Below are 15,068 nucleotides of genomic sequence, written 5' to 3' on the forward strand. Positions count from 1 at the left end.
AATATTGAAATGCCTCGTAAAAGAAGGATTAGAAAATGGTATCGCTGGCTTAATTTCAATATAAGGCCGGTGTAATCCTCTAACTTAACTTGTTCACTGCAGACTGAAAATAATTCTCCATGACTTCTCCAGGGTTCAGTTCTCAGGTTTATTTCTGGCAGCAGCAGTCTAATAACATTGTCAAATAACACAGAAATCAATGTGGTTAAAGGGTGGTGAAGCCTCTGCCCCCGGCAGGAGTCTTCAGCAAGCTGAAGCTGTGGAGCTTTTCCACAATTTACTTGTGTACTTCTAAAAACAAAAGCCTATTCACACACATGCACAAAATCCATGTTTACAACATAATATCCTGTTTGACTGTAGGTTCTTGGCTCATTATCAGCAAAAGTTGTTGGCTCATTATCAGTAAGGGTTGGAGGATGATCTGACACCCCTCCCCCCGAAGATGCTCTTTTTTTAATAATAGCAACAGTAGACCTGATGAAGTTTGACACATTTAGGCTTTATAATGACCATCCTGAGATGTAGATACGCTGGTATAGATGCTGGTTCCCTTACAGTCACACAAAAGGAACTTTCCATCACTTCAATTGTTAGGTGTTTTTCCTGATGCAGTTAGTGTGATATTGATCCTTGTTGGTCCAAGTCCTCAGGAATCAGCTTCTATTGATTTCACCTCAGCTGTAAGCCTCTCTCTCTGACCTATGTCTCTCTTTAGACCCAGTACCATTGTCCAGTCAACCTTGTCAAACACCTTAACCTCTCAGCTGTGGGTTCACTAGAACATGTCATTACTGCACTTTTTTACAAACATATTTAAAAAAATGTTTTCTACCTTCAGAATAAATTTGCCATCGACTGAAGCACTTCAGTTGCACAAAAACCATGTTTGCTCTATGGGGCTCTTACATTGTGCTTGTGACTCCATTTATAGATCTTTATGTTATTTCATAAAAAGACCTTACATATAACCAGAAGATTTAGAAATGGTGGAGGGTTTTAGTAGCTGTGATATGGTCAGTCTGAAGAAATAATGTATGTATGTCTGAGTTTGCGTGTAAAATTGGTATTTTAGAGATGCTGAAGTTGATTTGATGTCCTCCTTGTTTTTCTGTCCATCTGCTGCACAGCCAACACTTCTAGATAGCTGATAATTCTTGGATTTAGGCCTTTCGTTGATTTTGCTACTGATATGAAAATATCTCTGGGCTCAGACCTCAACGTCATGTGATTTCTTGTCAAATATTGTATATAAATATCTAATCATGTATATTCAGCAATCTATTTCTCAAAGCTGTCGGTGGAGCTTTCCTCACTGCTATCACTGCTTTATTCACAGACACAGACGTTCTCCTAATGCAGTAAACTCTGATAATAATAATTACAAACACTTACCCATAAGCACTTACTGACAGTATCAAGCTAAATGTAACATGTTGAACCAGCAGCAGACTTAACGTTGGATACACATTGTAACTGCAGATTCTGTGAGTGTAGCCTTCCTTGATCTGCCACTTTTGTATTCATCCTTTGCCGGAGGGATAGAGTGATCATGGGTGCACCTTCACTGCCAGTGGTTAGGGGAAGAAGATATCACCACAAAGTGTCTCAGCGAAGGCAAAAGCCACTGGCCGAGATGAACGGTACTTCTGCTCAGGTGTCCAACCTGTCATTGTCAACGCTGATGTGACCTGGTGGATGGTTGCCGTCAGGAGGATGGTGGCCGAGGGCTCCACAAGGGACTAACAGGGGAGCGTTCTGGTTAGTCAGCCCTCACAGTGGAGGGACCCAGTGGCGTGATGGAGCTGGCTTGGCATCCATAATAGCAGCCGATAACTTTTGATCGTCATCCTTGCTTTTTTTGACATGTTGACTTGTGAATCTGAAGAAAAAACTAGTAGCAGAGTCCAGGTCACTATTATTTACTGTAGATATGGAACTGAATGGCAGCCAAATCACAGGCACCTGCATGAATTGCTTATTGAGCTGGAACTCTCTGTAGTGTTCTGGAGAGTCAAGAGCAACTGCAAGTCTGGCTGCCTGTAGCTTCATCACCGTATTAAACCTTGCTGTGTGCTATAATGTCATTATCAACAAATATGACTCATACTGCATGTACAGCAGCAGTTATGAGCAGTGATCAATATATTTATGATGATGTAGTGGTTGAGTACTGAGACTCTGAACTTACAATCATCTAAATCAACAAAGTGACTCGCTGCTTTCTCTTGATATAGTATATCATTTTTTAAACAAAGCTCTCTCACCGTAGCTATAACGAGAACTGATTTCTTTCACAAAATTGTGTAGTCACGTGTTATATGAATTGTGTGGTTAGACCACATGCCCACAGTTTCCACTGTCATTGAATAGATCTTCCTGTTTATGATTCTTAGGGGCTTAAATGACTTGATATTTCCTGTGTAGTGAAGATAAAGAGTGGCTTCAGAATCTATTCATCAGAAAGACTACACTGTCTACAGCTTGTTGTCATTTTGGAGACCTTGATGCTTCAATAAGAGGAATCGATTGAGCCGTTGAAGTTCAGCAGGTACAGATTCAGAGGGACTATCTGTGAGCTGTGAACCTTCAAACCGCCGTACTGGGGACTCTCTGCTCGCCAATCAATAGAATTCTACTTTCAGACCAAAATCACATATTTAGGTAATAAATGTTTTATATCTGCTGTGACAGTTTATTTCATTGCGGCAAAATCTGCATGTAAGAAGTCTGTGTAGGTTCTCATTCATCCAGGTCATCGTAGATCGAAGCGAAGTAAAATCTGGTCAACTGGACGTAAGTTTTAAACTTACGTCCAGTTGACCAGATTTTACTTCGCTTCGATATGCATGTAAGAAATTATTGCAAATGATTAGATTAGAAACAGCCTAACCAGAAAAGAGTAATTGATGTGGGTTCTTCCACAGGGGAAAAGAATCACAGGTTCTTTTGTAGATTTGAGTGTAGAAATGGTTTCTGCAGATGGTCCTATTTTTTCTGCCAGATGAAGTTTGATAACCCAACCATTATAGTCTCTGAAAAAGTCTGGGTTTGAGTAATCCTCCACCACAACAGATTTACCACCCCTGAGCCCATCTAAAAAAACTTGAAATTTCAGGAGCTGCTGGTCATGTGTTGGAGTTCAACCTCCCCTCGTCTCTGTGGGGATGAACTTAGATGGAGTCCAGGGAGTCCTGAAGTAACATCAGCAGGAATGAATCCCCCCTTGAAGCTCGACACCTCCAAAGAGATGTAAACAGCAAGATGGGTATTGACAGCTGATGTGGTGAAGTTGTCTGAACTGATTTCTGTTGCTGCTGAAATGACATTTCAAAAGCACAGAAATGGGTGTTGGAGTCCTTACCATTTACTTTGGATAATGTGACGGTTGTAGGAAAGTTTTTCTGTCGTTCATAAATAACCGTAGAACCTTGATGTCCTCTTTTTATAGCAAGACAAACTTAGATTCCTTTCCCACCAACCTGTGGTGTTTTTGGCACAAGGATGCTACTCATAAAGACTCAGGACAGATTTACATATGTTCGATATCGCAGCACAAACACAGACCTGGCAGTCTGCAGAAAGGGAACGCTGCACTTTTTCATTTTATGCTGAATGTACGAATCCTGTGGATGTCCCTGTATTTTACAGGGACGATAGCTGAATCAAATTAATAATATATGAACGCAATTGAATGCATCATGAACCTGCTGACCGATGTTAAAAGAAATCCAAAGTTTAGTAGTCAGACATTCTACTCATCATCCTCTACATGCAGGAAGGTGGCTGAAGTAAACAGATACAGAAAAATATAAGATAACAAAAACAAATGTGGTGTTTAACCTGATGCAAAGAAGCCATTTTAGAAGTTTCCCTTTACAAGCATCCACTGTACTGTACAGTCTGAATATGCCTTCTAACAAGAGGTGTAGAGGTTTACCTACAAAACAAACACTCATTTTCCTTGGCAGTTTCCATCCATACAACATAATCCTTTTCTCCTTGTCTCTGCAGTATTAGCAGTCGGACTGAATTTAATGAAGCGCCATGCAGACAGTCATTCGGGTATTCTCTGTTCTGTTAAAAAACAAAACAAAAACAACAATTCATCTGTATGCAAAAATGGAGACTATTGAGATTTTTGTCAATATGAGAATTCCCTTCGTTTTACTCTAATTGATTGATTGGATGAAAATGAGTCAAATAATGCAAAAATGTACAACAGGCAGGAGAAACGAAGACAACTGAACAAAAGAGCCTTCATATTGGAGTAGGTGGGAACAAACTACAGTTCTGTTTATGAAGCCCGTCACATCAGCCAAATCATCAAATATTGCAAATAGGATATTTTAGATGATTTTGCATCATTTAAGTTTATACATTGAGAAGGCACACATAGAAATACATGCCTGTGGTGTTTTGGACTGGGCTGAATAAAAACAAATGGAAATGGAAATAATGAAGTGACGAGGGGTGAAATATCAACACCATGAAATAATACTGCTCATTTTTCATGAGCAAAAAATTATAATGCCATAAATGCTACAGTTAAGTAAGGTTTTGTTTATAATTTTGTGGTTAACAACCTTTTATATAACTTAGGAGTCAGGATCATTTTTTGCAAAGCTGCGTATTAGTTGCATTTCTTCTGTTCATAAATGGTGGGAGAATATACTGTAATAGGAAAGAACTATTGGACCCAAAAATTAATTAACCTTGTGGTGTGTAATATTTAGTGTTGAGCCTGAATAATCAGAGAAGTTGAGCTTACTGTATAAAAATATGATCATAAAGCTTCCATGATCTTCTTAGTTAAATGTCACATTTTCCTGAATGTGAAGTCTTAAAAAAGAAGGAAGAAGGTTTTTCTTGTTAGTGTCATCTCAAAGGCAAACTCGCATCTTGACAGCAATTAAAAGAAGAACAAATAATTAGGTAAAATTAGTCCAATCTCTGCACAACTTACCAGCTTCACTCTTATGTTACAATGGGGGGGGGGGGGGGGGGGGGGTCGTCTCTAAAAGTAGGGTGGGAGAAAATTAACAAACTCCCTAATGTGCTGTGCTGGAGCACAGAGCTGTGAGAGGTGTGTGGAGAATCACCAAAGTCAACTCCAGAGATGTAGAATGCTCTATAAACGGAGTTGACACTGGGGATGGGCACAAACAGTCCATGTTTAATAACTGATCATTAAGAATTATGTCAATGACTTGAAATTTCATCGATGATAAGAGGCTGTGTTGCGTAGTGTTATTTCACTATGTTGGAGCACAGCGATGTCTTACCATCAGGTTGACATTTAACTGGTTTTAGGAGAAATGGAAATGCCCTGCTTCTCACTGCTAAAGTAACAAGAAGAGGTCAAGGTGAAGTTTGGTGTGGGACCACTTTTAAAGTTCATTGTAAAGCTGTTACTATGTACAACATGAGAACAACCCAAATGTTGTGCCCCCATCCCTGGTTAGCGCAGATGCACGCTCCTTGTCTCAACCTAGCATCATCTCAGTGTTAGCACAGAGGGGCTGCAATGCTAAATGGGCAGAGAAAATTACCCAAGGAATCTGCACATTTATTCAGACTGACATGCTTCCCAAGTATCTTTGACGACAAAAGTTTCCTACATCTGATGAATTGAATTGAATGGAACCAGCATGTTTTATTCTATCACAACTCACATCACTTAACTCCTTCAAAAACGCTACGAAGAATGGAGGCAAGGGCTGTTCAAAAAGTGAGCTGCAGCCGAGAAAGCCGTGCTAACCACAGAGTGCTGGACCGCTTTAACTGCCCAGCCCTGCTTCTCCATCACCTGCTAGTTCATAACGATGGAATCAACAGTTGATGGATTGAAGAAATTTCCTTAAATCCTTAGTTAACATAATCTTTTAGCAGTAACCTCCTCTTGACTGAAGTGCTGTTTTCTGCTCTCCATTTAGTGAATCCAGATGCGACCAGTGACCACAGCCACCACCACCACCACCACCATCGTCATCCACCCGCCAGGGATGAAATGGTGGGCAGATCAAGGAGCCCGAGTTTGACGGGATCCGCCGTCGTCTTCATGCTGCCTTGTTTACACGTGCTGCTGGTCTTGTAACTGCTGCTTTTTTTTTTTTTTTTTTTTTGCAGCATTAAATTTGGAGACTTGATTTCAAGCTTATTTATCAAGAAATGTAAAAATGACAGCGGAGAACAGAAGCTCCAGTAATGGAGCAGCACTTCCACACTGTGCAGGACACAAGGTTGCTGTGTGGAGAGTTCAAGACTCTGGGGTTTATCCAAGAGAGCATATTCATCTACTTTGAGGATACTAACTGCAGATTATTTTGTATCACTAACTTGGCATTTATTAACACTAATAATGACTTATTTATAACAGCTGATGTCAAAAATAATTAAAGCGTATTTTGTACAAATTTTATTTTAATTTAATTGTATGTATGCACATAATATATATGATCTGTAGATATGAATAAGCAGAATATGACACTGTAATGCAATCTACACAAATTAGGTTGTATTTTTGCACCTTCTAAAACTGGTGGAGAGTCAAGTAGTTAAGTGAGTCTATAGTATATTGATTAAAAATATAGTAGCCTTTTCAGCTTGTGCAGTGCCATTATTCCTACATACATCAAAGAACATTTTCAGTGTGAATAAATGTATGATTGATGCTTTTAGTAGCTCATTTTAATACAGAAGTGCTGACAATTGTACCTCAAATAGTTGAAACTCTACAGAAACGTCTCAAATGGGTCCTGTATGTTCCTATACATGTTGCTGATAGGAAGAAGTTGAAGCATCGTATTTTCCACAAGATAAACAACTGCCATACCATCCAGAGTCAATTTTAATTGTTATGTTTCAGCTGCCAAATTGACCTGCAATGCTTCTGCTGAGAGAAATGGTGAAAGGATGAGGATGGGGGCATGAAGGAGTTGGCATGTGATCAAGAATTTCTTCTTTCTTCTGTAGAAATAGATTGGTTTCCTCAGGAGTCTATTATCATCTTTCAAACTCAATCGTACTCTGGCTTCATAGGCCTGGATGGGTGCTGATATCTCCTGCAGCCTCTGGTAAGGAAGAATCCAATTGCTAATACCTGTTACCTGAATGGATACAGCTGCTGGTTTGCTGGCAGGTTTCCCTGCAGAGGAAGGGGAAATGATTTGTTTCCCATTTGCATGTTTGGTCAATGGCTGAGAAAGGAAATTGCTTAACAGTGGCTCATATATCTGGGGGAGCAGTTGTTAGATGCAGTGAGATGCTGAAACGATACAGTGGCACATCCGCCCCCAAAAACTCATGCTTTTCATTTACAAAGAAAATTAAATGAGACATTCCATTCAGGCTCCAGATGTCCAAGAGTCCAGACAGATGTATCTTATATAATGTTCCTGTATGATATGAATAAAACAAAAGGGTAAATGCATCTTCTAAAGTAATGGCTGAAATGCCTAACAAGTATTTTGCTCTTACAAATATAACATGCTAGTTGAGATTTTTTCTCACCAAGGTATCATCCACTTTCTCCAGTTGTCATAAAGTATGTCAAGAAAATGCTGTCATTTGTCATTTTTACCTTTAATACAACAGATATTATGAAGTGCGTCTTAGTTATTTGAGAATAGAGATTCAACCACAACCCCGAGGTCACTGGACATCCCAGCTCAAAATGTTATCGTTCAGAAATGCTCTCAGGAGTGTGCCAGATTTGATTTGGAGCGAGTCAATCTCCAGAAAACCTATCGAGTCAGACAAGAAATCTTCACACAAATGGTACAGTCCATACGTCCATTATCTTCCGCTTATCCTGTTGAGGGTTGGGGGGGGGGGGGCTGGAGCCTTTCCTTTCTTTAGTGATCTACTACACTCATGCACTAAAATCTCAAATTCACATTCATACATTCATCTAACCTTGTGGAAGGAAGCTGGCGGATGTGGAGGGAACGTTCAGACTTCACACAGAAGGCCTTACCTGGCCAGAACCTTCTCACTGTGCTAACCACAACACCAACACATAGAGACAGACAACCATTCACACTCACAGTCACACCTACAGTCAATTTAGAGTATCAATCAGCCTCGTCCTCTCTTGATGTCTTTGGACTGTGGGAGGAAGCTGGAGTACCAGAGAGAACCCACACAGGTACAGGGAGAACATGGAGACTCCACACAGAAAGATCCTGTGCTGGAGCTGGGACTCGAACCTGGAACCTTCTTGCTGTGAGGTGACAGTGCTGACCACTGCACCACCGTGCGGCCCCTGTCTCATACTGATGATGATGATTCCAAATTTTTGTCTAGAAAGCAGCACTAGCTGGAGTTTCATGCCTGGTCAACTCAAATGGCATTGGGCTGCTCCAGGTCTGGGAACTCTAAGCAGGAATGAATGTGGGCCCATTCACTTTATTCACAATATAATCAAAATGATGTTGAAATTGTTAGTTTAAGCTTGAAACACTCACAGTTCATTCCCCACACCATTTGCGGTCCATTAAAAGTTGGTACCGTCACCTTTGGAGCAACTGATTTAATGACACTATTAGAGAATAGTGTCAAGTCCTTCCCGTAATAACAGCCAGCTGGCGCAGACGGAGCCGTGGGGCTAAAGATAGATCTCAGGTTATGCTGGTTCTTCTTTACTTAGAGGAAAAGGTTCTTATGTGATTATTACAATGCTGCCAGCAGCATCTGTGATATGCAAACACATCCTGACAGGTGTCCTCCTGCAGGTTTAAACAGAACCTCATGAATAGCAGGGTTACGGTTTACATTTGTGTAATAGATGCAAGTAGATTCTGACGGTAGCTTTGAATGCAGGAAAAGTTGTACTATTAAGACAGCAGTTTTGGCACATTTGAGTTGTTTTATTGGTTCAAGCAAGCTTTGACTCACCATAATATGAGATGTCAGAATGCAAAACAGCGAAAGAAGGGACCTCATGAAGGAACACAACAAATGCGAACTGTCAGGCAAGCGTGGTGCTATTTTGAGTGAGAAAATGAAGGTAAATGTCAAAGATGAGTATCAGATGCAACAACTCATTTGTTGTTTAACTGTTTAAGGGATTCTTACCAGAATGACTGTTTTTATATTGTGTTTTTAGACAAACATCAAAGTTCCCACAGTCACTGATTTTAGCAGGTGCATAACGGCATAATGACCAAAACTATGAAAATAAAACACTGTAGTTTCTCTCATTTTAACAAATTTGGTACTAATATGAGTGGAAATTCACTTTTTCTGTCCCAGCAGGCCGTTTAGTTTTCATCAAGCAATCACAAAAAAAAATCAAGATGTTTTTTTACAGCCCAACTCCTCTGTCTCTCTTGGCTGAGGACTGCTTTATGAATCCTTTAAAACAACTTCTTTTTCAGTAAAACAACATTTTCTATCGTTTCCAGCATTTGATGTGTAATGTGTCTTTAAATCTATATTTCAAATTGGAAAACAAATATATATATATATATATATGTGTATATATATGTATATATATATACATATATATACACACACACACACACACACACACACACACATATATATATATATATATGATTATACAATGATTATTTCATTGTAATGACAAAAAAAATCCACAGTTTTTGCTGAGGTTAGTTTCTTTTAGAGAAGAAGAATGCAACACCTTATGGTGGGTTCAGTGGTTTGAGCACCACAAAGCCACTCTGCTGTGCTACATATTCATCTTCTGAATAAAAGACTTTCATTTCTGGCCAAATGTGACTATGGGTGAGAACTGTAACAAGAACAGAGCTTTATCTTTTATTTACAGCTTAACACTGTTCTCACAGTCCTTAGCAGGTGCTGGGTTTCAAAATCCCCTCTACCATCACTGCTGAATTAGACCTCCAGGTACTTGGAGTCCTTGGGAAGCTGCAGCCTTCTTTACTTGCTGCTTTTACTAGATTCAATCACATTTCTGTCATTTGAGGTCATACATTTAACATCCAGTTGCAAAGAAGACTGAAAAAAAAAAGAATGATAAAATCAGATTTAGTCTTGAATTCCTCTGCAGTAACCAGATAAACCCTCAGCAGCACCTGTTTCTTTTATGACACCTTGTTATCTTCTCTCTCATTTACTTTCTTTGATGTACACCTTTCTTGTCATTATATGTGTCACCTGGCCTGCATGTGTTGAAACCCAGCGACCTTACACCAACCCAATCAAAGAAATGGCTCTGGCTGGAAAATCAGCTGTTTCTTATACGTAGAACCACATGTAAATCAAAATGTGTCTTGTTAGGGAGCTACAGAAGAAGATAATGAAAACTTTTAGATGGCATAAAGTTTTTCCAGCTTCAAGTGGCTCCTCAAAATAATTGAATACCATAAAATTGGTAAAATTGATCCATTTTGTTATCGACTGACAAAAGCAGTTATAGACACTTATCAGGTCAAATGCTGAAATCATTTTCAAGAATGAGTCAAAATAAATCGCAATTGCACAGAAATGTCCAGGACCTCTCCTTTTGTGGTGGACGCACAACAGTTCAACAATGCAGTGCTCTGGGCAGCATTTTGTAGTTCAGAGAGGTAAAAAAGTTCTCAAAATGGCATTCACTGTTGAAAACTAATGTTTTTGTGATGTGTCACACATCAAAGGGATAGTTCACCCAAAAATGAAAGTTCAGTCATTATGTGCCCAACCTCATTGCAGCAATCTCCCAAACAATTCAAGTGAATGGTGGCCAATTTTCTAAAATAAAAGAACCACAATAAAACCATAAAATTCCTCCATGCTGTTTAGTGAAGCAAAAAGAGAAGTCTTCATTTGTCTCCTCTCTGCATTCAACCCATCCTCAACAGCAGTGAGTGACTGCGTGCAGCGCTCAGGGAGCAACTCCAGATCTTCTGCCAGTACCTTGAGCAGCAGCACCGTCAGGAGTAATTAACCTCCACTATATGTCTTTGATAGTGGGGTTGGGGGCGAAGCACCCAGAGGGAACCCACACAGACACAGGGAGAACTCCACAATGACCTTGGATGGCCGAGTCACGAACCCAAGACCTTCTTGCTGTGAGGCGGCAGTACTAACGACTGTGCCACCACGCCGCTGCATATCCATGTGTCTCGAAGCCTCGGCATGCTGAGTTAATCAAGAGAAACATTACTAGTCAATTTTTCAAGTCAATTTTATTTCTATAGCGCCAAATCACAACAAATGTTATCTCTTGACTCTTTACAGGTAGAGCAGGTCTGGTACCACACTCCTTCAATGAATTTACACCCAACAGTTCTCCATCAGCAAGCACATCCTGCAACAGTGGCGACGAAAACCTTCCTTTTAACAGGCAGGAACGTCGAGCAGATCCAGGCTCAATGGGGACGGCCTTCTGCTTTGACCAGTTGGGGGGAAAGCGAGCCGGAGAGCGGGGCAGAGACAAAGACAGATAATGGAGGAAGACAGATATGCAGAAGGAAAGAGTGGGACAGAGAGAAAGAGAGAGAGAAAGGAAGAGACTGATGGACAGACGGGGACGTGAGCAGGTGGAGCTACGGGTGGCAGCTTGTGCGTCCTCAGGTCTGCAGCCTCCTCCAGCAGCACCCGGGATCTGGGATAAGGGGAGCCTGAAGGCTCCAGAGAAGAAGACGAGTTAGTAACACATATGAGTGTGATTTATGTATGACACATATAGGAGGACAGAGAGGAAAGAGATGAGGAAAGAGAAGCCCAGTGCACCATGGGAGATCCCCCAGCAGCCTAAGCCTATAGCAGCATATCTAAGGGCCAGCCTAAGCAGCCCTAACTATAAGCCTGATCAAAAAGGAAGGTCTTTAGTCTGCTCTGAAAGGTCGAGAGGGTGTCTGCATCCCGGACCAAAACTGGGAGACAGTTCCACAGGAGGGGAGCCTGATAGCTGAAGGCTCTGGCTCCCATTCTACTTTTAGAAACTCTAGGAACCACCGGTAACCTGGCATCCTGGGAGCGAAGGGTTCTGGCTGGATAATAGGGGACTAGGAGCTCTGTCAGGTATGAAGGAGCCTGACTGTTGAGGAGTTTGTATGTTAGAAGGAGAATTTTGAATTCTGTTCTAAATTTGATAGGGAGCCAATGCAGAGAAGCCAGTACAGGAGAGACATGGTCTCTTCTACTAGTTCTCATCAACATGCGGGCAGCAGCATTTTGGACCAGCTGGAGAGTCTTTAGGGACCCACTGGTGCAGCCTGATAGGAGGGAATTGCAGTAATCCAGCCTGGAAGTGACAAAGGCATGGACTAGTTTTTCTGCATCTTTTTGAGACAGGATGTGTCTGATCCTAGCAAAGTTTCGTAAATGAAAGAAAGCAGTCCTAGAAATTTGCTTAACGTGGGCATTAAAGGACAGATCCTGATCAAAGAGAACTCCTAGGTTCCTTACGGTCGTGCTGGGGGCCAAGGTGATACCTTCCAGGGTACCTATCTCATTAGATAGGGTGTCTCTAAGATGTTTTGGGCACAGGACAATGACTTCAGTTTTATCAGAGTTTAATAGAAGGAAATTATGGGTCATCCAAGTTTTTATCTCCTTCCTTGCTGACGCCACATTTTTTAGCCTCTCTGTTGACTGTAGCTTGTATCTCCCAAGCATGACATCATGCTTTTGTGAGGCCAGAAACATAAATCGGTGATGTGTTTCAAAACCACTAGGCATGTTGAGGCTTCAGAACACTTTGATTACACTGGACGAGCAGTGTGGAGGTACTTTATAATTTCAGAATTGATTTTCTTTTATTCTGAAAATTGGTCATCATTCTCAGTTATGTGGGTGATTACGGTGAAGGCCCTTTTCTTTCAAGAAAACGTTGTTGGATTACCAATGTGAAATGCAGTATGCTTTTGCTGCAGAATTTTCTTGTGTTTCCACTATTGTAACCACCAGCAACTGCCGGGTGACGCTCTTGAAACAGGGATGGTTCCCACCACCACACAAAAGGATTTTACATATACAGTATTCTCTGAAATAATGGGGCAGCGTACATTCAGTTTCATAAACTCTTCTGAGCCTCTCATTACAAGTCATTGAGGACTGTGGACAGTAATTCACCTCCCAACCAAGAAAAAAAAATGGTGTGAGGCCTATTAATGAACTCCAGTACTTTAAAGGTGAAGTTGGGTGTTCCTCACAATGCTCATTGCTCTCACTGGTGCTGGATTGTGTCCAATTACAATACACTTCGGTGCCTTCAGAATTACTCAGAGGTAGAGCCTCCCATAGTGTCAGTCTTTTATCTTTGCGTACTGAAGGAGAGCTCCTGGGACCCTCTAAAGAAAATTCTGCTGAGCACTGCTTAAATGTATACAGAGATTAATTTTATGCTCCTATCAAGGCTTCTGTTTCTCTCCAAATTATTAGTGTGACCTTGACATCAGCTACCGTTTAGCCTCGCCTTCAACGGGAGCTTTAATCATGACAGCGCAGAAGCAGACAGGGCTTTGTATCATTCTTATAGTCGCTCTGACTCGGAAAATAGGATGAGCTTGTGAGTGAGTCAAGGTTATAAATCATTTTACAATCCAATGTCATTTACAATGAAATAACCTGTCTGTCGCTAACTTTATGAAAAAGTTGTTTGCAAGGCTTTATTGTGTGTTTTTTTTTGTCATATGTGAACAACAACAACAGCTACTGAATGTATACTAAAGTTCAGAGTTCTATTTTTCATTTAATTTATTGTACTATTTTCAGCCATCTTAGTGTTTTGGTTCTGGTGATGCCTCGATACACAAATGAAATTTGAAAGAAATATAAACGTTTCTCAAAGGCTGAGCGTTATTTACGTTCCTCCGATGCCACCATTATATTGTGCTTAAAATGCCTAAGCAACTGCTGCATGGATTCCTGTGACACACATTAATGGATGGTTGATTCCCTCTCATGTGTGATCTAGAGACCTCAGGCCAGATTTATTCATCTGTCCAATACTTTGGTTTATTATTCAAAACCAGAAAACCTGACATTCCCATCTGCTGCAGGGATGTACTTGTGCTTCAGTGTAAAATATTCAAATGCTAATTTACTTAAAGGTTGTGAAGACGGTTAACATTGCACCTGCTGGACATCTAGTTCAGGAGTTGTTATCTGCAGTCTTCGAATTAAAAACAAAGAATAATGTATTACAAAATATGAAAACAATAAATCACTTACTTTATCACTTCTGTGGATTGGAGTTTCTTACTCCCCACTTGTTACATTACTTTTGCATTTTTCTGAATTTTTTTTTAACCTGTTTCCTAATTTTTGATTAACTATTTATTAATTATTCAATTCAGATCCCCACAATTGTCGAACAACGTAACATAAGACTTGGTTGTTTGATTATTTTTCCTATCGGCTCCTCGTGCAGGTGATTGAAGAACCTATGTAACTCAGTAATGGCCTTGTTAGTTCAGTGACAGATTATTCTTACCGAATGCAATCAACACAACTTGCATGTCTTTGGTCTGGGTGAGGCAGTACCCAGAGAGAACCCACAGGAAGAACACACTCCACATAGAAAGGACCCAGAACCTTGTTGCTGTGAGGCAGCAATGCTAACCACCCAACAACAAAAACATATGTCGATCAATTAACCAACAGCTCCACAAAGCTGCTGGCATGACTGTAGAGTGTTTTGAGGAGGGAGTGCAGGGAGAAACAAGACTGAAACCAGCTTGTTTCATGGAATCAAGGAAGTCATCTGCAGCTTATTTGCAAGTCTGAAGTCCGTAGCATTTCATTAAATTCCCCCCTCACACAAACCTAACACCTGTCTGCTTCACACACACACAGGAGTGGAACAAATCTTATCAGACACACAGGACGTCCGTGATAGTGATTCCAACAGGTCTGTCAAATGCAGCTATCGATCTGCACAGTTTAAGATACACAGACAGTATTGATGATCACATGTAAAATTTAGTGAAGAGCTTGGATCCAACTGTTGTGTCAGGAAGCTGCATGTATTTGTGACTTATTTGTTCAGTATCCATTTATTTCACTTAAAACGTCCACAGCGCAAGTGAATCGTGTAAATGAGCAGCAAACAGAGCCACTGGCCACCCACTAGAACTTTTATAGGGACA

The 15,068-nt window shown here is 40.6% G+C and overlaps 1 protein-coding gene across 1 annotated transcript in view; it reads left to right on the top strand.

The window, feature by feature from the left end:
* The window catches only part of gpc5a (glypican 5a), a 119,244-nt gene extending 111,732 nt beyond the window's left edge, over positions 1 to 7,512 (top strand). Inside the window, exon 9 of the mRNA XM_086194275.1 lies at positions 5,937 to 7,512. Within this exon, the coding sequence (XP_086050401.1) occupies positions 5,937 to 6,097 (161 nt within the window). The 3' untranslated portion in view covers positions 6,098 to 7,512. The remainder of the gene's footprint in view (positions 1 to 5,936) is intronic.
* The last annotated feature ends 7,556 nt before the right edge of the window (positions 7,513 to 15,068 follow it).

The sequence above is a fragment of the Aulostomus chinensis genome, chromosome 2, assembly GCF_037954235.1.
Source record: "Aulostomus chinensis isolate RoL2024-O1b breed Wild chromosome 2, RoL_Achi_v1.0, whole genome shotgun sequence".
In the NCBI taxonomy this organism is placed as follows: domain Eukaryota; kingdom Metazoa; phylum Chordata; class Actinopteri; order Syngnathiformes; family Aulostomidae; genus Aulostomus; species Aulostomus chinensis.